Source organism: Cricetulus griseus (assembly GCF_003668045.3).
Source record: "Cricetulus griseus strain 17A/GY chromosome 1 unlocalized genomic scaffold, alternate assembly CriGri-PICRH-1.0 chr1_0, whole genome shotgun sequence".
Classification (NCBI taxonomy): Eukaryota; Metazoa; Chordata; class Mammalia; order Rodentia; family Cricetidae; genus Cricetulus; species Cricetulus griseus.
In genome coordinates this window covers 4,234,620-4,260,977 of record NW_023276806.1, presented here as the reverse complement: position 1 = coordinate 4,260,977, position 26,358 = coordinate 4,234,620, and the positions used below count along the sequence as shown (strand labels likewise).

Below are 26,358 nucleotides of genomic sequence, written 5' to 3'. Positions count from 1 at the left end.
GCCATAGTCTAAGGATAGGAAGAAACATTAACTTCTGGTGAGCGTTAAAGTACTCTTGGTACATAAGGATTCAGGACTTTCAGGGGACACCTATGGTCTTGCTCAATTTTCCACCCTAATATTTTACCCTATTGTGACATTTCAGCACAGCTAGAAATTACACTAATATCTGGTTTTTTTTAATGTAGTGTCAGGACTACTATTTAAATCAATGAAGTGGCTGTTATTTCCAAGACTATGTTTCAAATGCCATTATTTTTAATCTAAATTAAAAAAATTACTATATGAATGAGGAGAGCTAACTATGTGAATCATATTTCCCATTGTGCAGTAAACTGAATAAAAGGCTGTTTCAGTAGCAGTGTCAAGTGACATCCAAGAAATGTGCACTACTGTGTCTTCAGGCATTCCTCTGCACTCAGCCTGGGTCAGACACGCAGAACAGAATGTGCCAATGTCCCTTTCTCCTCTGCTTCTCCTGTTCCATAACATGACAGCTCACACTATTTTATGTCATTTCCATCATATGTCTGAAGGCTGTGCCACAGCTGCTCTTGCTCCCTGCATGGATACAGACAGGTAACCTTTAGCCCATTTCCCCTGAAGTATATTTATTACCATTTCATTAATTCAAAAATAGAATGCTAATTTGAAATATAATATTAGCGAAATGCTTTTCATTAATATATTTCTCTCTCCCTCTCTCTCTCTCTCTCTCTCTCTCTCTCTCCCTCTCTCTGTCTCTCTCTCTCACACACACACACAACACACACACACATACACACACATACACACACATACACAGATGCACAACCGTGAATACATCATGCTGAGTGTCTTATTTTTTTGTGTGTATATGATCCCCGCTGACCACTTTGTGTTAGATAAACAACTCAGGCAATTATGCCCAGGAGATGCTAATTTTTCCCCTCTTAAGAGTAATTAGTTGCCCCTAGTTCTTCCTTTTGGTGTGGGACTCTGAGAGTCTCCAGGTTGGATGTCAGCATATCTTTTGATACTGTCATTGTTCAGATCTTGCCATAAGCCTGCTGTGAAACTGTGTCTCTTAGAAACATCTACTGAAACAAGCAGAACCTGAGCAATGACAATAATTTTAAAATATTTAACACTGAGATAATCTAGACTAGAGAGAAGCTGCTTGTGGTCACTAAAAATACAAATCTGAACGCTTGTTCACAGTGCTGTAAGGACCACCACTGGTGACCTGTATCTAATTAGGGGAATCATGGAAAAAACCAAAAGAACTGCTTTCCCTCATTGCCCTGTCCATTCAAAATGTCATTCACCATCTCCTCACCTAAATGTAATCAGTCTCTTGCCCACCACGTTGTTCTCATGAGGTTCTAGTGGGAGTTCTTGGTACTATTAGCAGAGTTGAGTCATGGGCAAGGCACAGCAGAAATCCATGCAGAAACCAAACACATGAGAGTAATCAGAATAAGGTCACAGAGCAAGAAGATGAATAACTGATATTTCAGATCACATTTGATGATGTTTCATAATTTTCATGGTAGAGATATCTCTTATCTTTGGCTAAAGCTATTCCTAGAAACAATATTCATTTACTGTTGAACTTTCTGGTCTCTTTATTTCTAAATCTTGCAGAAGGACTTTGGATTTTTCTTATAAAATAGAAATTGTATAAAATGGTTATATGTGCATTTTGATAATTCCTAAAGCTCTACTGTCACCAAAACATACATGAGCCAAGGGCTACATGTGCTAACAAATGACAAAGATACTAAGATAATTACCAAACAAGCTTAGTAACCAGGAGTGTTAAAAAGCTGGATATCTACACTTCAAAAAATAAAAAGGGACTCTTGTCTTATACTTTTCACAAAAAAGCAATTTGCAATTGACTAGAAACTTAATTATTATAAAAACTGAATTTAACAATTTAGAGAAAACACAGAGGCATGATTCCTGACAGGAACCTTACCAACACTGTATTTTTATGTACACATAAAATGGGTAACAAAAGTAAAAATAAAAATAAGTATGACTGCATCAAATTAACTATTTGCTGTATAACAAAGAAACACTAAATAAAACAAACAGATAATGTATAGAATGGTAGAAAATATTTGTGCATTGCATATTGAATATGTGATGAAATAATATACATAAGAAACTCATATAATTCAATGACAGAAAAAGGAAAAATAATTTGGAAAGAGGACCTGAATATTTTCCTAACAGAAGCAGAAAGCCATCAGGTTTACGTGCATAGGTATAGAAGAATTAGGCATGTAAATTATGCATTGTTTTATCTAGTGTGGAAACCACAATAAATTATGTTCCTAGACCACAAGGTGGTAGAAGTTGGATTTTAACTTATTGGAATTAGCTCCACACACAAGGCTTTAGGTAGTTCAGGTGATTTTACTTTTGAAGTTTAGATTAGTATGCCCATCTTTCCTTTTAACATCTCTAACTGCTAAAGAGTGATGCATCAGCTCATCACTCTACGATATCAGTTTTTGTGTGAAATTCTGTGATGGAGCTGACATCAAAGGAGGGGTGTCCCTCTAAAGACACCCCTTATGTTTGCCTTGTTACCAGTCCTTTCCTCTGATGGCAAGTGACCAACTACATGATGAGGAAAATGACATAAGGCTTCAAGAAGCCTTTCTTGTTTGTTGATTATAGAGAAAAGCTGCATGAAAAGGCCTTAAAGATGGAAAGAATCTGAAAAGTGTTGTAAACCCTTCTTTGTGGGGCTTCAGTCAGATCCAGCCGACTTGACCGGTTCATACCTGACAGGGGGGTGTGGATTGAGAAACGGCAGGTAAAGGTGCTTAAGCAAAAGACAGAGATGGAGGATAGAGTCAGGAGGGCAATCCAGTGAATACTGGATGCCCCAAGATTATTCTTCAACATTCTTAAGTACCCCAACCAAAAGGGGGACATGGCAAAAGACTTCTTTATCATGTATGAGAAACAAACAGACTTTCTTCCCTTAATCCTCCAAACATTTGGTAACTACACCTTAGACTCAATTTACCATTATCTGGCCTTGAAGGTCAAGAATAACCACACCACAGACCAAGTCTGTTCTTACTTAAATAAGACATCCACTACATCCACTACCAAGGTCAAAAACTTAGACCTGTAGTTCTTATGACTTACTAAGGACAGTTTTGAACTCTCTCATCTTCAGCCAAGATGAAGTGGACCCATATTAATAGGCCCTCACAATTCCTCCTTCTAAATTTAATTAATTATTACCTGTGCTTCTGTCATAGGATGGATGACTGTGTCTGTATTAGGTCTCCTGGAAGCAAAAAGGTCTTACCCATCTTTGACTACCAACCTGTGTAATAAAAACATCAGGGGATAGTGCGTAGCTTGATGCTATGTACTCTGAGCCAAGTTTCCATGAGAGTTCACAAGCAAGCTTGATAATGATAAGCAATGCATATACTTTTGTGGCTACAATGACTCCTATTAAGGGAATAAAGGACGATAAAAATGAAATGGCCTTTTAAAGTTGGTCTAGGATGTCTCTAGTAGTTTTAGCTATATCAGAATCTAAATCTGCCCTGTTAATTACATTGTACCTAACAACTCATTAGATTACCATCATGTCAAATTCTTGCCAGAATGAGCTCTGACTTTTTTCTATCCATTAACACTTATATAGCATAGCAAAGGTGGAAAACATTAATAATTCCAGTATGATTATTAACAATAGGCACATAATTGGCTAGATTACAATTCTCATAATTTCAATTCAATCATACTACAATCAAATGTCTTTGAGGTGGGTAAAGTATGAGTAACTCCACAATTCTGAACCTTTTCTTTTTCCCTCTCTTAAAGTCCAATGTATTGCTGCTTCTAATTTTCAAAGATAAGTTTGAGATACCACAGTCTTGAGTACTGAATACCAGCAGCAAAGCTTTTGCCCATCTCCTCCTCATATACCGAAGAGGGCCTTTAGCCATCATCATCTCCACAACATTCTGAATTATTCTAATGTGTCCTTTCTGCACAAAACATAAATGCACCCAGAAGGCTGGGTAACAAGCAAATATGATGCATGTGTATGTATGTATGTATGTATGTATGTATGTATGTATGTATGTATGTATGTATGTTAGAGGTCAGTTCCTTACACTGCTGCTTCTTTCCATAACGTGTGACCCACAGCTAGAAGTTAGCACCGGCCTCCATCCTGGCAGTGAGAAAACACTGAAGTTTGATTGCTTTTGTACAAAGGGCAGGGAAACACAGAGCCAAACTACAGGAATGCAAACTAACAGTCATGAGTGGCCCCTGTGGGTACAAAGAGGCCACACAGATGTAGAAGAGTCTCAGGGCTATTCAGGCAGACAGTGTGAGACTCTGGCTTAACCAATGTGATCCCACTGTCTGTTTTCAGCCATTGTTTTATATTTACTTTTGGATACCTTGCCTTTCTATCCTCAAGTTTTACATTTTGTAACTGTTTGCTTAATTTATTGTCCAATGGTATACATTGCTTGATCTCCTCATATGGATATCCTTTGGGAATTTAGCTATACTACCTGTCATTTCTCTCTGTTCCAACTGCCTGTGTGTGGTATACACCATGCTCTTCTTCATAGCCATCTCTGCTTCCATGAACCTGCCACTGTCTTCTTTAGCAACTTTAACATAAAGACACGAAAGTGATCCCGGAAGAGTGATGATATAAAGTCACTAAACAGGGACAGAGATCCAATCTCAAGCAGGGAAAGGAAGTCTCACACAGGAAACACTTCTTTCCTGAGATTAGTGAGATTTTATATCTATGCTTTATATAATCTTTTCTATCTGTGGTTTCTTATTTATAAATAGATTAATGAAGAGTAAATATGGAAACAACAGAATGTTAGTGATTGTATTAATCAGGCTGGCAGTCGTAACAAAGAGACCCCAAAATGAATATGGTCTCATGCCTTGTTCTCATTTATGTTCATCTCCATCAGAGTCCTGTTATGATAAATCTTTTTGCCAAAACCTGCCCGAGCCCCACCGCCATGGACCCAAATGAATATGCAGAAACTTGTATTAGGTACAATGCTGCTTGGCCAATGACTAGGATTTTCATCTGTTAGCTCAGTCTTAACTATCATAAACCTATATATTTTATAAGACTTATCAGATGCCTTATTGGCGTCCCTCTTTGCTGGTGGATCACATTGTGCCACTGGAGCAGGAGCGGAGGGGAAAAAGGGACACCTCCTGTTTCTCCTTCTTTAAATATGATTCTCCTTGCTATGTTACCTCCTACCTGGATCATCACTTCTCTACCACATTTCCCAGAATCCTCTTTGACTCCTAGTCCTGCCCAACTTGCCATTTCATTGGCCAAGCAGAACTTTATTAAACAGTCAATAAGATAAACATACACAGAAGTACTTCCCCCATCATCTCCTCTTTTCTGTCCAAAATAAAAGGATAACCTATCTTTTATAATAAGTGAAGAAAACTGTAACCTTAACTATCTGTCTTCAACTCTATTAAAGACCACAGAAGGATAATATATAAATTCTAGAATTGACAGAGACATCTCACTACCTGGACAGTCACCCAAAATTCCTCTGTAACGTTGGAGCATCCATCTTCAGCCCATAGGCCACAGTGTGTCTGGCACACTTCTCCATTTTAACAGGAACCCTTCAGTACTGTCTTGTTTTGTAAGTTCAGCAGTCACTTTCTTGTGGGTCCTACATGTCCAGTTTATACAGCAACAAACAGTCCAGGCAAGAGCAGTTTCTTGCCCAAATGGCTAATCTTGCCATGTTGAAAGCAAACTCCATAATGAGTTTCTTTGATGCCCATCCTCCTTTCTGACATAATTGGTGTTCCATTAGCAGTCATGTCCCTCTGCCAAGATAAACCCTAAACCATTTAAATGCCATATTTCTATAGGTCTTTGAAAGGTCTGAAGAATACCTATCCATCTCAAATACATCTCTGTAAATCTAGAAAACCCAACTAACCCAATTATAAGTTCTGACTATCATAGGTAATTATATAACCTTATTTAATTATGCATATCATTTTAAAAGATCTGTATAAACACAACACCTACACAAGAGGAGACATATATACATCACAAAATTGACCCCAAAGTTGTACCAATAAACAAAAATCTACACCAATGCAAAGTACCCATTCCTATATCTTATTTCCCCTTTTCTTTCTTTAAAAAGAGATTGACTATGTTCATTATCATTTATAACCATCCCCATTTAAATGAAAACAAACATTTATAAACAATATTGGGGGATTTGGGCATCATTCCTTCTAAACTGCTTCCTGTTGATGGTCAATGAGGCAGCAAGTTAGACGGGACTAGGAGACAAAGAGGATTCTGGGAAATGTAGTAGAGAAGTGGTGATCCAGGCAGGAAGTGACATAGCAATGAGACATATTTAAAGAAGGAGAAACAGGAAGCTTCCCTCTTTTCCCTTCCGCTGCTGCACTGGCTAGGAGGGACGCCAATAAGGCATCCGATAAGATAAGTCTTATAAAATATATAGATTTATGATAATTAAGACCGAGCTAGCAGATGAGAAGTCCTAGTCATTGGCCAAGCAGCTTTGAACCTAATACAAGTTTCTGTGTATTTATTTGGGCCTAACTCTGGCAGTCGGCTGGCATAAAGCTCACACTTGGTGGTGGGGCTCAGGTGATATTATGGCAGAAAGATTTATCGTAACAGAGTCCCAGTTGGATTATTCTGATGTATGATTAGTGTTTCAAGTGTTGGTTGTAGGGTAAAAGGGCTAGCCAAAGACACCAACCCTGGCCCTGAAACCAGAACCAATGAAACACACTTTGACCTTGGAACCAGAGACAATGAAAGTAATAGCATTCTTTGCCCAGAAAATAGAGCCAAAAACTAAAGTGGACCCATGAAAGAAACACAGTTTGGCCCTGAAACCAGAGCCAAGTCTGCGTCTGACCAACTGAACCAACCAATCCCTGAACAGAAAAATCATCTCCCTGGGAATCATCTCATCTGCCCCTAAGAAGCCCCATATAAGCCCCTCTGACTGTTTCGTTGCAGGCTGTCCTTTCCCTCCCTGGTAGAGACAGCCACTATCCTGGACTCTTCCTTCCCAAATACATCTCTTTGTTAAAAGAATGTTGAGTGAAGATCTTTCACCAGCGGGGAGTTTGAAAACCTTTGCTGAGCTGTGCACTTAGGGGGTCTGAGAAGAAAAGTACCTTGTCAGTGGAGCCACAGAAATTGCTACATTTCTGCAGGGATTTTCCCTTAGCAGAGTGAGGCAGAAGAAGTAACATCTTGGTCCAGGGCAAAAGAAGCAATGGATAGCTCTATTAGGACATGCCCTTAGGGGAACAGAGCAGAGCTCAGCTGTGAAGCCTTTCTCTCAGAGAGGAGTAGGATTGCTACATCTGCTAGAGACCATCCCCCAACACACCTCAGCATCAAGGATACCTTTCCCTCCAGAGCTGTAACACTTGTTTGCAGTGCTTCTCTTACCAGGGACTCTCTTTTCCCATGGGTTCTTTATGGGATGTTTCATCCTCATTTTTGTACAGTGTTTAGAAGGAAATGGGAAGACAACAAATGGGATGTGTGTTCTTTAAGGGCCTCAGAGAAGATGAGACAATATATCTTTGTTTACTACTGGGGGTGGGTGGGGATTCATCTCATCCTCTCATGCAGTAGCAAAGCAAGGGAGCTGAATGTTGTAAATGTCTTTTGAAAATACAGAAGAAAATGAGAAACATTTTGATGTACAGCTACTGGCTTTCTCTATAGTTAGAAATATAAGTGAATTAATAACAACCCCACTGGCAAAACACAGGTTAATACTGCCGTTTTAAGGTACATTTGGCCTTTATAAAGCTGCCTATCTAAGATCCCTCAGCTAACAACCTCATGCACAAAGCTAATAAGCCAGTGAAGAATTATCTTGAGACAAAGAAGCCAAGTAACAGCCAATCACAAGCAGTAGAGTCGGGACCACTCCAGACCATGTCCAAACCAGCAAATAATGAACCGTAATTAATCTATCTGCTCCTAGCACAGGGTATCACCACTGATGACTTGTGGCGTAAGCGTTCTTTGTAACTTGTTCAGTTTAATTGATGTGAAGTTTTTCCTTTGAGCAAACTACCAAAAAACTTTGTGTCTAAGCATATAAAAAAACATGATGTCTAACTCCATAAAACATGTCTGAGTGTGTGCATGAAAACTGTGTCTCAGCATTATATACTTAGTAGTGAGTACTATGTGACACCACCAGAGGTGTGTGCCTTAAATGACTGGGAGAGGTGGTACAAAGCACAGCAAAATCATATCAAGAACATTTACATGCAAAGATGCTGTAATCTGGTTTTCTTATCCAATATCACAAGTTAAAATCCCTGGCAGAGGGGGGATATATGGTTAAAGTGATTGTGTTTCCTCCTAACATATTTTATGTAGTTTCCAAGGTCCTTGAGGGAAAATAAACTTAGCTCTTACGTTGTTTTTCTGTCTGCTTTGATATAGGTCAGAAGGAGTCTAAAGCTGACTCTGAGGATGAAGAAATGGACATTAGTTTTAGGGTATCTACCTTGAAGATTCCTTTATATTCCTCTCCATCGCTCAAGTATGGTTCAGTGTTGAAGGAGATGAAACCGGACTACTTCTCAGACTATCTGCAGCCAATTCCTGGCACTCATCCGAAGCCACCAATTAAAAGAGAGACACTAGAGGAGCTGAAGAAAAGGAAAGAGTTTTTAGCCTCACAGAGGGCAGGTATGAAGCTCTTCATGTTTAATGACCTCGATAAATATCACTCAGACCGAAAGCACCAAGAGAAGCAAACAGAAAAATCAGCAGTCGTAGTCTTGGCACAGGCTGCCCGGTCTAGGGCTAGGTACAGCATTCGAGAGTCTTTAAGGAAGAAGACCATTTTGGCACAGAAACTGATGGAAAGGGATAACGAGGCAATCCAGAAAGGCTTACGGCAAATTTGGAAGGAAAAGCTTGCCTACCTTGAAAAAGTTAGAGAGCGGAAAACCATGTTTCTAGCTGAAAAAAAGCTGAACGCACTTGACCATTCTTTAGTGCAGAACACCAACAACGAGCGGACCCTTCTACTCAAAGGAATCTTCCAAGTGGACAAGATGAAGAAAGAGATGGAGGAGTTAAGACAGAAGCACCTGATCGTTGTCGAACAATGGAGAACAGAAAAGTTCAAGCAAAGTATGCTGAGGCACATGAAGGAGATGAGGTAGGCCCAGCCAAGCCCGTAGTCCACCGTGATTTGCAGTCAGGGCTGAGTCCTGTGGGTTTTCCTATGGCTTGGCACTGCATCCTTGGAAAACGGAAGCAAACTAGAAGGTGAAAACTGTGTGCTTCCTTACCACCAGGGAATGGGATACCAAAGAGCTCTTCTCCCGTTTCTCAGCATTATTTAAGAAACGCGTTCTCGTTTAAGGTTGCACAGTCAGTTCCGGCGGCCCCACTCCTGGCCCTGATGGCAGCACACTCCCCTCTCTGCTCACTGGGAATGCTTTCCCTGTCTCCTGGTCTCTAAAGGGTATCTGAGATAGAGTCAACTTTGCCATCCCCATGTCTTTTCTAGTCTACACTGGCAAAGTCTCCGTGATCCTTCTCATCCACAACTCTACCTTTATTCTCCTCCCTTGGCCTCATTTCTGGGTTTCATCTGTAAATCTTAAAGGGTTCCCTTTTCTAGTGTGAGACAGGGCCTCACATAGCTCAGGTGTGTCTCAAACTGTGTAGCAGAGAGTAACTTTGAACTTCTGATCCTCCTGGCTCCACCCCAAAAGGGCTAGAATTTCAGGTATGTGGCACCATGCTGACTTTATGTGGTGATGTCCATTGAAGCCAGCACTCTGTCAACTGAACCAAATCCCACCCCTTTCCACTCTGATCCTGTAATTTCTACTGAAGTGGATATCCTGCCATTGTTCACAGGATATTTGACCTCTGAATGATGTTTCAGTCAACATATTTTGTTTTAATTCAGAGTCTTCTTTCATTTAAACTTTCTGCTTTTTAATGTCTTAGTTTTATTTTCTGTCATAACAGCAAGCATTGTTATGGACAGCCAATGATTCTCCATTTCTTACTCTTCTGTCTATACTCACATTACCTCATTCTTTTGCTATGCATTTTGCCAGGGTCTGGCATGTCTGCAATGTGAAGGAGGACAAACAAGCATAGTTGTCTGTGCTATGGAGGAGATCACTACACTTTTGGGTATCCATTGAGTGATAAGGTGCTGTATGCATGTACATGAAAACACCTTCTTTTCTCCAGGGAGACACATGGCATGTAGATGACGATCGCCTCTGTGTGACTACACTTCATCTTTAGACTCTCCACCCATAATGCAAAGAATACACATAGTGGGAAAAAATCATCTGTTGCTATCCAGTCAAAAAGACATTTTCACTTGTTTCCTCTTTGATTTTTTTGCAATCTATTTCTTATTTTCTTTTAAAATTAATTTATTTTCATACAATATATTTCGAACATGTTAGTTTCTTCTCCCAACTCCTCCTGGCCCTCCTTACCTCCCTAGCCCTCACAGTTTAAGTTCTCTGTCTCTGTCTCTGTCTCTGTCTCTCTGTCTGTCTGTCTGTCTGTCTGTCTGTCTGTCTGTCTGTCTCTCTCTCTCTCTCTTTCTCTCTCTCTCTCTCTCTCTCTCTCTCTCTCTCTCTCTCTCTCACACACACACACACACACACACACACACACATCAAAAGAAACAAGATAAAGACTAATAGGACAAAAATTGAAACCAAAAGAAACAAAAACTTCACATCTGGTACCAATTCTTAAACACATGAGCCAACTTAGAATATTTCACATTCAAACTGTAGCATTCATTGTGGTCTTTATATCTTGGTTTACAAAGCTTTTCTCCAAACATCATCTTGTATATTTATAATTTCCAAATTGATAAGACAGCTCTCTTGTTTTCATGGAAGAACATATTAATGTGAAATGTTCTCCAAGCACTTCCACATTAATAACTGGCTAGTAACTTACCTTCATGTACACATAAAAACCTCTATTATTAGGAACTGCTCTATCTCTGAGCTGTTAAACTCTTGCATATTTATTTGTGGCTAAAATCTATCAACATTTTATTTCTTTGCCTTTACCAGATGTGTGTCTAAATTATGTGATGATATTCCGTAGTCAAATGCCAACCTCATGCCTTCTTGGCTACTGTAGGTTCCACGTTCTTCAGATTTGGGTGTGCAGTATATCTAGGGTCTCTGTAGCTCTTCTCTGTGTTATCTTCACAAAGTTGTCTTCTACTACCAGTTTCTGACTTTGGACATTCCAACTATCTCCATCATCTAGTCTAAATCCACTTTCTAGACAAAATCACCACAAAGTGATTTTATAATCCTAACTTCATCTATTGCTCAATTACTCAGTATTTCTCCCTACCATCCACAAGAACAGCTTTAAGCCTTCGCCTAACATATTAACCCTCAAGTTTGAATTCCTTTGACACACCACATCCATATCCATAAAATTCTAGATGGCATAGATTATTATATATTCTTTGTCTGTTCCTACTATTATATATTCCTAGTATAGAAATTGGGATTGTGTGAAATGTGTATCTTTGTTTGAGAAGAGCTGGATGTTCAATAATGTCTCCCAACTGTTGACCACAGTAAAGTTTCCCATTTGTTTCAAACTTTTTTAACATCACTAACGTTTTATTTGATGTGAGACCCTGTTAGACTCATTGAACCTAAGAAGAAAGTGACTGAGATCCAGTCTCCAGAGAGGTGGCATTGCTGAGTGGCCATGCTGGTGGAAGGGGCTTCACATGTGTGTGAGGGTATTAGTCAGTCTACATCAAAAGGGCCATCCTGGGTCATCCAAGTAGGCCCAGGTAATGTCTTTAGCTTCTCAAAGTAGGGACATCATTTCAGGTATAGACTTTCTGTAGCTGTTCTTAAACTTCCATAACTAAGTGTGCCTTCTTTTGTGTGATAGGTAGAATTGACTTCCTTTTCCAATTGTTAGATGGTGACATTCCAAGGACAACTGGTTAATATGTATTGATTACTCATTGACTATTTTAAGTAGTTATTTACTAACATTTGTCCATAACTCAGTATTCTTATCTTTTAGGATGATGATTCCAGTATACTCCTATGACTTATGCTTTGCTGTTCTTTGTATGTTTCAAGTTCTTTCCACCTTGATTTACAGTCAGCTGCATGGCTGTCTATGTGCATTATTGGTGTTCTACTCTGAGAACTGAGTGGCCAACTTCAACTGAGTGATTATCACATGGTAGCCAAATCTTTTTTGTTTTTTCAGCATTGGAGCTTGAAGCAGGGTTTATACCAGACAGAAGCTGTGTACGTGTACTCTGTTCTGTTCAGTTGTTTCTTACTATGTGTCTGAGCTGCATTGTCCTCTTTATAAAGATGAAGAAAACAGACACAAACAGCTTAAATAATGCACCCAAAATTACAATCTTTAAATTTCAAAGGCAGATTTTATATACCAGAAGATGGGCTGTCCAAGCTGACTTGCTATGTCTTGCCACAGTTTCTCCATATTCAGCTCTCTGGAAGTGACCACAGGGATAGCCGTGATAACCAACTGTAAGGTCTTTCTCACTTGATGCCCCCCTCTACGCTTTCTGTTAACTATGCAGTAAGGGACTCATTAAATGCCAGACCATCTCTCTTCAAAGAATGTACAATTTGTAACTCATTTCTTATTTTTGTCTTTTATTGAATGAACTCTATGAATTAGAATATCCATTTCTTTTTTTCTTTTTTTTTGGGGGGGGTGGCTTCGAGACAGGTTTTCTCTATGGCTTTGGAGGCTGTCCTAGAACTCTCTCTGTAGACCAAGCTGGCCTGGGACTCACAGAGATCCACCTACCTCTGCCTCCCGAGTGCTGGGATTAAAGGCTTGCACCACCATCACCCATCATGATGATCTATTTCTTAAAGATGAGGTAGAGAAAATTTGAAGAGCTCATTCAAAATCGAGTTAGTAAGTTGCAAGCTTATAATTCACTTTTTAAACCCACTCCCAGGGTCTAGATTTCTGATCATACTCATGGTAGGAATGTAGTACTTCATGAATCAATCTGAGTCTTTCCCCCAGAACTGAAAGGGGCAGAAAGAGTGACGTCTTTCAGCTCTCAGGGCATAGGGTGATATGCTGCTCTCTCTGCCTCAGTTTCAGATATTCATGCTATAATAGGAAATAGTTCTGACAAAAATGATCTGTCTCTAATGCTCTGCCTGGAAGTGTGTGGGGGGTGTGGTGTGTGGTGTGTGTATGTGTGTGGGGGGTGTGGGGGTGTGGTATGTTTGAATCTCATTTTGTATTATCTCTACTCATTATCAATTTTTACCTCATTTCTTGTCTTTCTTTGCCTTGTTCTGAAATAAGTTTCTTGTTTTAGTAAGACATTTGATGCAAGCATTCACTGCATCTTTCTCTTAATTTCCTGTGTACCTTTTTTGAGGATAACTTTCTATTTATTCTTATTTCTGTTCAAAGCATGTGGAGATACTGTCATACTTTAAAATGAATGAATGAATGAATGAATGAATGAATTGGAATGAGTGGATGAATTTTCTATCCTTTGACATTTCCCAGGTGTAATCTTGTGTTCTCACCTGAGCACCCATTACTAGTGTGTGTTCTCTTTCTCTTCAGAGAATTAGCCATATTGGATTTGAATCCATCCACATGATCTCATTAAGCCACAGTTGCCTGTCAAAAGTCCCATCTCCAAATACAGTGACATGCTAAGGTACTGGCCAGGTAGTGGCTGTAACTGTGAAATTCTGAGGGAAGACATTCTGTCCCTTGTAGAAGGGTAGAAGGAAGCTCGGACTTTCTGAATTTCTGGGAGAAGTTATGCTGTTCATAACACAGGAATTGGGGGTGCTTTGGGAGAAATCTAAGCAGAACTGTGGGTGGATTTTCAGGTTTTTTTTTTGCAATGAAATCTCATAAATCTTAGTATAACATGAATTGACTATCATTTTGTAATGTAATAATATTACATAGGCTGAACTCTGTCCTTTCCCTGTTAATAAATGCCTGTTTGAAAAATATCTAAATTCATTCACAGCAGCCCAGTTTGTATGGTTTTACTCTTCATTTTTTCCCTCACAGGGCTGAAGAAATTCGGAAAAGACACTCTGAAGAGAAGTTTGTTATTGATACACTCATCTTTCAAAAAGCCTTGGCAAGACTAGAGGAGGCTAAAGCAAAGGCTGACTATATTAGGACAAATTACACATCTAAGTCTTATAAAAGAGCCTAAGAATGAACTAGTACCAGTTCACAGATGACGAAAACTGTAAATTGTGACCCTATTTTTATTGAAAGGATCTTGAAATAATACATGGAAGATACGCTCTACCCAAGTGTGTCTGGGCATGAATGTGTTCAGGTTGAAAGAGAAGAGAGTTGAGTTTTTCATACAGATTATATTACACAACTGGCTGACTTTGCACTTGTTATATACCCGTCAGTTCAAAAATAAGTCAAAGCTGTGTGACTTCTTCAAAAAGTCTTTAAAAGCCTGTAGAGTTACATAGGCTCTGAGGATGACAAGTTATGAAACTATTTTCAAATTTTCTGCTACTTTCCTTCTTTATTGCTGAATTTTTTAAAGATATCATATTCAGTAAAATTTTTAATTACCCAATTTCATATGTTGAATTATAATATATTTCCTGATTATGCTATTAAAACAATTTCTGAATTTTGTTTCCTTCTTTGTCAAAGTAACGGTTTCACCAATGTATCAGTTATTTTTACCCATAAAGATGTAGATGATAAAATGTGTTTTTTTTTTCTCTCTCTGGGAGTCCTCCACTAAGCTCTCTTATAAATACATGGAGACTTATTCTTTCTTATGAATGCCCTTCTTAGGTTGAATGCTCTTTCCAGCCAGCTTTTCTAACTTAAATTATTCTGTTTCTCTTTAACTATGTTTTTACCTTTGTTGTATATATCGTTCTTTCCTTCTTTCTCCATGGATGGCTGGGTGGCTAGCCCCTGGTATCCTCCACTTCTTTTCCTTATTTTTCCTCCTCCCTCTACTCATTTTTCTTTCTCTTTGTCTGCCACCCTCACTGATCCCTTCTGCCTGCCTATTGGCCTTTCATCTCTTTATTAGACCAATAATGTGTTTTAGGCAGACAAAGTAACACAGCTTTATAGAGTTAAATAAATGCAGCATAAAAGAATGCAACACATCTTTGTGAAATATTCCACTGTGTAAATGAATGTAACATATCTTCAACCAATATTCCACAACAGTATAAACTATGGGATTCAACATTCTACCATCTTCCTTGGAGACTAATGTTTTTTTATGTGTTTACTTTTGATGCATTTGTCCTTTTTTTTTGCAGAGATTTTAGCACAGGAAAGATAGGAAAAAAAAAAAACCAGGAGAATGTGTGAAACTATGTCATGGCAATCATAAGCATTTAAAATATATAAAAAAACCTTGTTCACTATACTTTTATAGTGTAGCACAATGAGGGCACTGATGTCACTGAGACATCACTGGACTGGTACCGTTCAGATCTGTCTTTAATTTCACTAATTATATGCAAAGGCTTTAAAATCGTGACACTTCAGAAGCTTTCTGACTTATCAGGCTATTGTAAGTTTCTAAAAATTAAGTACTTGATAATGAAATTTTTCATGTGTGCTTCAGTGCTCTACGGTTATCAAATATGGGTAATGTTTCACACAATGATAGCTGTCTATTTACGTCCTCAATAGCAGCTTCCACTGTCCTAATTAGCAGATAACTAATAAGGGACTCATTTGGTATTTTGAATCATTCTGCCATAAGAGAAATGGGAGCTAGAGTTGGCTACAGAGGACCCTGCAGAGTGGTTTTCCACATCTTTACTTCTGCTTCTCCTTTCTATGCAGCTTTTGAAAGCTATATGGATATATCATATATTTACTAAAAGTAGTAACCCATATCCTTGGTGGTGACACTTTGTTTATGAAATAACAAATAAAGCTTTCCTGGAGATTGTAGTGCAAATCTAGTCACAGCTGTAGAGGCCAGTCAGTGGCGGTGCACACCTTTAATACCAACACTCAGGAGACAGAGGCAGATGGATGGATGTGAGTTCCAGTTCTCCCTGGGCTACATGAGAATGATTCAGTCTAAAAGAGAGACAGGCCACACCTTTGGTCCCATCTCTAGGGAGGTGGAGACAGGAGTGATACAGGTGGGCAGAGGGAGGAATATAAGGCAGGAACTCATTGCATTCTGTGGTTTGGTGAACACAGAGGCATTCTGAGGTTTGGTAAGGGCCAATGCAGTCTAGGCAGAAGGCAGTCTGAGATTTGGTGGAGACAGATGCAGTCTGGTGATGTGATCTGAGGACAGGATTGCCTTTCAGTCTGAGCATTGGTAGAGGAGAGAACTCTCTAGTGGCCAGCTACTTTGCTTCTCTGATCTCCAGTTTTAACTCCAATATCTGCCTCTGGGTTTTTTATTACTTGTATTACATATATTAGTTAGTGTTGTTTTAAGATTTGGATGTGGAATGAAGCATAAATTAAGCAGCATGGTATGTCTCACAAAGTAAGCATTTACTAAATGTTGGCCCATGAAACTGGGACTTCACACACAAGATAAAGTAACGAGATAAAGTAACAATAGGCACAAAACCTCTTTTCAAGGCTGGTTGAGGTTCTGCTGTAGGTGGAAAAGGTTCCCAAGAGAAGGCAAAGGAGACAGAGATACCTCCACTTTCACTGTTAAGAGTCCCACAAAACATAAAGATAACAGGCATAATAAATATGCATAGGACCAAAGATAGACCTATATGGGCTCTGTGATTACTGTGTCAGCTTTGGGAGCCCCTGGGGGCCCTGCTTAGCTGGTTTCATGGGCTGTGCTCTCGTGGTGTATTCAACCTCTCTGGCTCTTAGTATTCTTTCTTCTAAAGTCATCGAATCACAAGATTCATGAGAGCTGACAGGTATTTAGTAACTGGAAGCTTTGCTTCCAGAAATAAGAGTGCTACCCTCACAATAACTAAGTCTGTGTAGTCCCAGTATCCCTGTTTACCAAGGAAATTTATATTGAGGGTAGAAACATGAACCATATCTGCTGTTGATGGTAGCCCAAGGGAGGATGAAGTTTTCCTTAAGGACAGTCAGTACAGTCTTAAGACAGAGGTGCACACGGGTGTCACACGCACTCAGGTCTTGTTGCAGTTAACAAGTAGCCATAGCAAGAAGTTACAAGTTGGCTGTGTTTTCCCTGCAGTAATGTGGCGTTCACAGAACAGGCCAGCCAGAGCTAGCATAGAAGACATAACCCTGACCCTTTCACAGAACAGGCCAGCTAGAGATAGCCTAGATGACACAACCCTGACCCTTTCCATAGGTAATTTTTGCTCACAAGGTTTTAGACCTAAATCATGAAACACTGCTAGGTTCTCTCTTCAAATTAATAAACCATAAATGTTACAAATTCTCAAATAAATGCCTACCATTACCTCACCACAACATTCATAAATCATGCTAAAGCATGGGTGCAGGTGAATGCAATTTTGCTTGCCTGTAGTATGAAAGTAACTGCCAGGAGAACAGTATATACTTGGAAAAATTGATTACAAAATAAAGTGATACCCTGAAGCAAATGTTAACAGAAAGAGGTTACTCTGAAAAGGAAGTGATTGGAGAACTTTAGAGCCACAGAGGAAGCAGCCTGTAACCTCTCTCTGAAAGTGGCCCAAATAAAGTACTGGCACACAGCTGGTTTCTTATGTCTGCCTCAGGGTCCTGGCAAGAAGCTATCATGAGAGGCCCAGACAGCCTTTAATGACAGCAGCCCACAACTTAGAGTTAACTACTAGTGGTTGTTCTCAACTTTCTTCCACGTCCCTTCCTTTCCTTCAGGAATTAACCCTGTGATTTTGTTTCCTGTGATTGATATACTCATTCATTTTGATTATTCTTGGTGCACTAAGGAACAATGGTTAAAACTATAATGAAACCAGAGACTTTGGTCTACATCTTCTGTGATTTTCCCAATTTTGTGACTCTGGGAAAATCATGGAAGTGATGCTTAGGTACAAAACAGCAGAGATTTCACAACTTTGGAGAAATGATTTTCTGGACAACACCTGCTGCTTTATAACTGTCTTAAGTTGTCAAGTGTATTTTAAAGAAAATGTTTCCTATCCTATCATACTTATTTGCCATCAAGAGTGGGTCTTGAGGGTTTGTGGGATGGCTTAAAAAGTGAAGCCTCCTACCTGCTAGCTGAAGGCCTGGTTTATGCCCAAGACCCTTTTAATAGGAGGGGATTGTCACCTAAAGGTAATGCTCTGACTTCCAAATGGGAGCCACAGGTCAGTCTCTCTCTCTGTCTCTCTCTCTCTCTCTCAAACACACACATGCAGATATGAACACACAACTCACACACACAACATCAGGTGGTGGTGACATACACTACAACTTTAATCCCAGCACTTGGGCTTGGGGGGCAGAGACAGGCAGATCTCTGGGTCTGAGGCCACCCTGTTCTACAGAGTGAGTTACAAGACAGCTAGAGTAACAGACAAACCCTGTCTTGAAAAACCAAGAACAGAATGTTGGACATTTTTCTCAGTCATTTGTGTTTTATCATCATAGAACTCTTAGTTCTATATCCCATTTTTAATTTGGGTTATTTGTTTGCTTTACATTAAGATTTTTTAGTTACTTATATATTCTAGATACTCTCATCATATGTATAATTGGTCAAGATCTTTCTTTGTTTTGTGTACTGCCAATTTGCCTAAATGATGGTGTGTTTTGGCTTAGAAAAGCTCTACTGCTTCATGAGGTCATATTTATTGTGATGATTCTTTCCTAAATGTCTCTAGTGAGTGTTATTTCTATGCTGCGGTTACTAAGAAGATAATAATTTCACTTAGGAAAGTAAATGCATGTTTGGGCTATATAAAGAATGCTGACCTAGGGCAGAGACAACTTTCAGGGTGACTGAGGACTGTCAGCAATAGGAGTGTGTAGATGGTGTTTTTTATGTTATTTTTGCTTCTGATTTTTCCTCTTATAACATGAATAACACATTTTTAAGACACACCCACTGACAAAATCATATTTTGAGGAATGGACCATCTCATAACAACAAAAGCAATAACAAAACTTAGGTCGAATAATTTCATCCTGAATCTCTGTTATGTAAGGCCTGTGTGGCTTGACTTTCTGGAGTTTTGATTGTCATATAGTCAACCCAGAGTTGAGTAAAAAAGTGTCCTTATGCTCACAAATGTGTTTGTCTTTGTCACCTACCAAGCGGTTATCACAATATCTATCCTGACGGTTTTGGTAACAATGACCACTATACACCCATATCAGTGCTGGGACAACAGGATGGGCTGTATAACTATTTCCTATCATTGAGCATTTTCTGTGCTGTGCCTCCTCCATTGAAGGGTAGTTGGAGGCAATGAATCAAATTCTGCTACTCTAGAATCACATTAGAGTGGAGGTGAATCAAGAAGCATCAACAGTAAGCCATTTGGCATGTATCCTATCCAGTCCTTCATTCTAGAATCTACTTGTTTAATCACTTTAAGTTATAAAATCTCCATGCTTCAGGAATACCTGGCACCATCTTTCTCTTTCCAGCCTCTCCAAGCAGTGCCCATGTAGCAGAACGTTCCTCACTGGCTACTTGCTGACGACTTCCTCAGCTCTGAATTAGTGAGTAAGTGCAAGACTATTCTTAGGGAGCACACCTAAAGAGAGCAAACCTGTGTCTGTGACTGATAAATATCTATGCGTATAAAATGTATGTCCTTAGGATAAATGTGTGCATTCAAATAATCAAATCACTGCTCCCATTTTGGTGAATTTTTCTGCCCACCCCAGATTTCATTCAGCTATTTACTATCCCTTCTTTCCTAACTGTATGCATTCTCAAGCCATCCAAATCTCATTTAAAATCACATTCTGTCTGATGATGTCTATCAATCCTGTGTAATCAGAGTTCTGTCTCCTCACATTGCGTTGCAGGCTTTGAAAATACCTTCAACAAAGTTACCAGTGGCTTTGCCTTCTTTTCTGGAATCTTCAGAAGCACTTGATAATACTAAGTTTCCAGCATTTATTATTTTTCTTTGGGGGATTTATTTTATTTCATCATTATTTATTTTATGTGTATGCATGTTGTGCCTACATGTATGCAGGTGTACTATGTACATGCCTGGTGCAGACAGAGGTCAGAAGTGGGCATACACACTGACTTATACTTATGAATAGTTGTAAACTATCAAGTGGGTATCCAAACCAAAATCTGGGTCTTATGTTAGAGCAACAAGTGTTCTTAACCACTGAGCAATCTCTCCAAACCCACAACCTACTTTCAACAATACAGTTTAACTTTTCTCTAAAATTCTATGAATGTATACAAAGAATCTTGATCAATACACACCTCCCATTCCCCTGATACGCCCCCACCAGGAATACCTATCTCACCTGCCTTCCAATTTTATTCATCCATTTATTTATTAACTCCCTGAGTCCATTTAGTGCTGTCTGTATGAGCATGGTTTTGAGACATCCACCAGGCATGGGAAGCCTACCGGAGTCACACTTTCAAACAAAATTGTCATCATTTCCACCATGCTGTCTATTTCATCTCCTGCTGAGCTTCATAGAAGGCCTTACTTTTCTTGCATTTTTAAAGATTTGTTTTTACTTATGTAGATGTGTATGTCTATGTGAGCATATGCTGTGTGAGTGCAGGTGTCGACTGGTACCGGAAGAGGACATCAGTCCCTATGGAGCTGGAGTTACAGATGGCTGTGAGGTGTCTCTTAGTGTTCTCAAAACTGAACTGGGGCCCGTGGTAGAAGAGCAGGAAGTGCTTTGAACTGTTGAGCCATCTCTCCAGACCCTCCCTTATATTTTCTGATGCCAGCTGCTCTTTCCCTGCATGTTGCTGATATGTGTGAAGAATGAATGTTTGCCCTCCACACATAATTCATGTGCTGACAACCAGTCTCCAAGGTGAAGGAATTTAGGTTGGGATCTTGGAAGGTAACTGGGTGATGAGGGAAGAAAATAACAGGAATGAGGCAAGCTCCATTATATGCATGTTCTCGGGGGGACGTCTGGCACGAGATAGTTACACAAGCCAGGAGGCAAGCCTTCAGCAGGCACCCAGTCTGGCTGTGTTTGACCTTGGACTTGTTAGTCTCCAAAGCTGAGGGTCCAGTATTGCTTTCATGGCTGGCGTGGGGTGTGTGGGTACAGGTGCATATGCACACGGATCTCTCATGCTTGCCCATGCAGGGTTCTCCCCAATCTTTGTGTGTTTGCAGGTTCATGGTTTAGGGGGCTTTTTTTTTAACAGTACTTTGATAATTAAAATGCTAGCAATGTCCAGTGTCTCCTCTGAGCACCAGAAATGTCTTTTCAAATCTATTTATTTGCTCTCTCTCTCTCTCCCCTTTGTGTGTGTGTGTGTGTGTGTGTGTGTGTGTGTGTGTGTGTGTGTCATGTTGAGTATCCTCTGTCTCTCCACCCCTGGTCTTTGAGGCAGGCTCAGTTTCTTTTCTAGCTGAGTCCAGGGCCCTTGTGATTCTCTCGCCTTCCTGCTCCTCAGAGCTGGGTGTACAGCTGTGTACTGGCCTTCTAGATTGTTATATGGATGGTGAGAGCCGGAGCTGTAATCCTCACGATTACACTCTTAACCATTCAGACATCAACCCAGCCCTTCCTGATGCATTTCTAACCACACATTGAACGTGCTCACTTGTAGGTTGCACGTGGCCCACAGAGTCAACACTCTGCAAACTATAATAGCACTGTTCCTCTCAGGACTTACTCTGTGGGTAGTCCTGGCACTCAGGTCTGTTTCAGTTTTACATTAACCATGCCTCTCTCTTTCTCCCTCCCTGCTCTCCTCTTCCCTTACCACTCCACACACCCCTTTCCCCACTGCTCTGTATTCTCCTAGGCAGGGTCCTCAAAGGCAGCATTGGCAGTCCTCTGCTTCCATTCTGTCTTCCCTGTGTGTGCATCCATTGGTTCTTTCAGTGTGGGGGTCCTCCTTTGCATGCACTCTCTCAGCATTTCTGTGTTAATGCCTATTTTGGTACTCATATGGAATTACAATTTGATTAAATATTTTTTCACCCAGTTAACTATGGATACTGTGTATTTACTTTAATTGCTTTTAGTTAGGGTAAGAGGAATACTCCTAATTACATTTAATTATTATACGTAATTACATTACTTAGCCCTTGAAATGATTTCAATAACAAAGGATTACCCTGTAAAAATGTTTCATTATTTATATGCAAGTGTTTTGTCCTGTGTAGAGGCAACAGGTGGAGGAGTATATTCTGTTCACTGGCAAAATGAGACAAAAACTTTCAGTGCTGTAAGACCTTCAGATTAAAACATGATCTACAGACAAGGAGGGACACCAATAAGGTGTCCAATAAGGTAAGTCTTATAAAATATTTAGGTTTATGATAGTTAAGACTGAGCTAATAGATGAGGAATCCTAGTCATTGGCCAAGCAGCATTGTACCTAATACAAGTTTCTGTGTATTCATTTGGGCCTAACTTGGGCAGGTGGCTGGCATAAAGCTCACACGTGGCGGTGGGGCTCAGGCGGTTTTGGCAGAAAGATTTATCATAACATACCCCGTTTGCAAACTCTACTGAATTAACTGTTTCAATTGTATTTCAGTAGAATCAACTTTTTGGTTAAAAGTCCCATTTATACCACTTAAAAGATACCCACTCTCTTTCCCCACTTAGAGGGAAGGAAATCTAAACCTGAAAGCCTACTTTTCTTTTAGAATTTTACTTTTAAAGTGTGGTTTCTTAGATAAGAAACAAGAGTGATTACGGGAGCCTAGGAAGGAATGAAGCACTTCATCATCACTTTGGAGATGGTGCTCATGGGCTTCCTGCATGCACAGCTGTTAACCACTCTGTTCCTGGATTGCTCTTCCTGCCCTCTGCAGCTCTTGCTTCCCAGCCAGGGGTAACACCACCACCACATCCCTGTCTTGAGAGGAGGAGGTTGGAAAAGAGGAAACCCGGGTCAGCTTTCCTGAGAAGAGCCAGAGCTGTAGCTCCAAAGACCCTCACATTCTGAGTTAAAGAGCTTAAAGGACTGTGTTTAACTCAGCAGGTGACCTCATGAACAGAGTCATGCTGCTGTGGGCCAGTGGTCCCCAAGCCCTAGGCTTCTCATCTATGAGGTATCAATATCATGTATTGATACCTCATAGATGTCTCCATCATAAAGAATGCCTTTGAGGGTGGTTCATAAACTGTAAGCAAGCCCTCAGCTAAACACTTTCATTTAGAAGAATCTCCTTGGTCATGGTGTCTCGTCAGAAAAATAGAACAGTGACTGAGAACAGTGACTTGGCACACTTCTGTCTGAAGTGTGCCAAGGACGTTGTGGGCACATATGTGTTCATGTTCATATGATTACCCATGGACATAATTGGTGTCGTGACCCAGCTTGTCTCAGCTTTAACCCACGACAGCCATGAGGTTCGGCCTGAGTGGGGGATGTGGACCTGGAAGCTCCCAGCAACCCAACGGCGATAAAGATCAAACACAGGCATCTTGTCATCTTCAGAGAGCTCTCAGTTCCATGTTGTGGAACTAGAGTCATTTCTTTATTAGCCATCTTTTCTGGTGTTTCTTAACCATCCTGCTAATACCACAAGGCAACCATTTCTCTCTTTGTTCCCTCTCTGCTCTGGTCACTTGCCCCTCCTAACTCCTAACTTTCCATCCTCACAAATTACTCACACACCTCTGGCACCTCCGTCCAGGTGAGGGCCTATTCAGATGCTTAGGCCCATACAGATGCAAATAAGAGGCATATTACCCTGAGGCCAGGGTAAACAGTAGTAGCCTTACTGGCATTAACAATACCATAGTGGGCCAGAGCTTTCCAGTGCTCCATGTTTAGTGAAACCAAAGGCCGGATCTCAAAATATTCCATAGCAGAAAGATTTTGGTCCCCCCAAAATTGGGCTAATAAAATATCAATCTCCAGGAAAGGAATGATTTAAGCACTCTGCATGGAATCCATCCCTCATATCTAATAACCCGAGGAGGCAGAATCCTCAGGGTTATTCTCCACGCTGGGAAGAGGGGCTGTTTTATGCTCTTGCAGAGCAAGATAAATAACTGATAAAGGCAGAACAAGAATACACCCCAGAGAACAAGTGGAGTTGGACCAGGGCCAAGGAGAGGTTTGGAGCTTGTTCAATTCCTGAGGATCCATTTTTTTTTTTTCAGAAAAAGTACATAGAATTACAAAAAGGAAGTTAGATAGAAGTCAAGTGAAGGGGCTCATAAAAATGAGAGTTGCTGAAACTTTGCACTTGCCGTTTTTGCTATAAATATGTCTGTCCAGCTAGAAGACCAGGGGTAGATCAGAGGAGATCAGGTAATCTTCTAGGCTTCTGGTGGATAGAAGTAGTCACCCTCTAGGCAAGGGTCATACGGTTAGGATACAGCCACATGATGAACAATATCCCCAAAGTGACAGTGCATTCACTGCTCTGTTTTAGTGTCATTTCTGTCACTGTGACAGAATGACCCAGAAAAAGCCATTCAGAAGAGAAAGGGTTTGATTTAGTGTGTTTTCCAGGTTATAGCCCCTAATTTTGGGGAGGTCAAGGGAGGAACTGAGCTAGTCACATCACATCTTCGGTGAAAGGAGGAGAAATCAATGTATGCCTATTAACCTGCACCCCGAGGGAGGGATTTCTCCACACTTTTACAGTTCAGAATGTTGTTTTTTTAGAGAATGGCGCTGCCCACAGTGGTCACATCTTCCCACGGAAATGAAGACAATCCTCCACAGACAGGTTCACGACAACAATAAAATGCAGACAATTCCTCATTGAGACTTTCTCCTCAATATTTGTCAAGCTGACAATGAAAAGCGTTACATTTATAGAAATAACAACATATTCTAAAGATTTTTAAAATTTGTCCATTTGTGTATGTCCTTTACCTGGGAACCCTGGAAGTCAGAGGTCAACTTTGAGACACAGTTCTCTCTAGGTTCTGGGGAAGAAACTTAATGCCATGAGGCTTAGTCCCAAGAATCTTCATCTGCTGAAGTATTTATCCAAAGGCAGAAAGCACCAAATACATTGTTTCGGGTGCATTAGTCCTACATTTTCATGTCACCACTTCCTCCATGCTTTCAAGTTCATCAAGAACTAAGTAGGTTAAAATAGTGCCTGAAATAGATTAAATGAGGCTCAAAACTTAGCCCAACCTGATTCCTTTAATCTTTGTTTTTGTTAATTGAATTTTTAGGTCAGTTTATAAAGTAATGAATTTCATTGTTAGTTTATATTTAGAGAGAGAGAGAGAGAGAGAGAGAGAGAGAGAGAGAGAGAGAGAGATCGTACTGTGTTCTATTACACCCCTCCTCCTCATCCTCTCCTGTGTCCCCAGACATTCCACTATTTTGGTTCTTTTTTTCTCTCCAGAGAGTTCCCCATTTCTGCTTATGTCACATTTATTTCATCACATCCGGCTTTATCCTTGTGTCTTAAGATGTCTTTCTCCTCTTTCTCTCTCTCCATATATATATGAAGAGAGAGAAAGAGAGAGAAACAGAGATACCTATATATAATCACACTTTTAACATTGAGGATATTTCTTCCTGAGGTGAGCTTATTTCATAATAATTTCCAATTGCAAGATTTTTTGTTGCAGAACTTGTGATTTTATTTCTCTCTATGAACATGCATCTATCTCAGGGTATAACATATATACCTTAGAATATATATATATATATATATATATATATATATATATATATATATTCTATATCTATATATATATATGGTATAGCTGGGACCACATCATAGTACTACACCTAGTTTGTCTATATACCTTTATACTGATTTTTACAGTGGCTGCCCGAGTTCATACTCTCATCAGCATCTGTTTTAATCTCCTTTTTTAAATTTAGAATCAATCATTTTATATATCAATACCTCCATTCCCTCTCCCTCCCATCCTCCCATGCCCCTTACCAACCCACCCCAACCCACCCCCCACCTACTCCCCAAAGGTGGGGAGGCTTTCCTTGGGGAGTCAGAAAAGTCTGTCACATCACTTGGGGGAGGGCCTAGGCCCTCCTCCATGTATCTGTGCTGCAATAGTGTCCCTCCATAGGGAATGGGCTCCTAAAGTCCATTTGTGCTCTAGGGATAAACACTGGTCCACTGTTAGAGGTCCCAGCCAACCTAGCTGGAACCCACTTTCAGAGGGATTGGTTTGAT

The 26,358-nt window shown here is 40.1% G+C and overlaps 1 protein-coding gene across 3 annotated transcripts in view; it reads left to right on the top strand.

Annotated features, from left to right (window-relative positions):
* Positions 1–14,790, top strand: part of Lrriq3 (leucine rich repeats and IQ motif containing 3) — a 98,161-nt gene extending 83,371 nt beyond the window's left edge. For all 3 annotated transcript variants that reach the window (XM_027395196.2, XM_027395194.2, XM_035452044.1), the window contains 2 exons: positions 8,525–9,251; positions 14,174–14,790. In XM_027395196.2, the coding sequence (XP_027250997.1) occupies positions 8,525–9,251; positions 14,174–14,324 (878 nt within the window). In that variant the 3' untranslated portion in view covers positions 14,325–14,790. The remainder of the gene's footprint in view (positions 1–8,524; positions 9,252–14,173) is intronic.
* Positions 14,791–26,358: the final 11,568 nt, after the last annotated feature.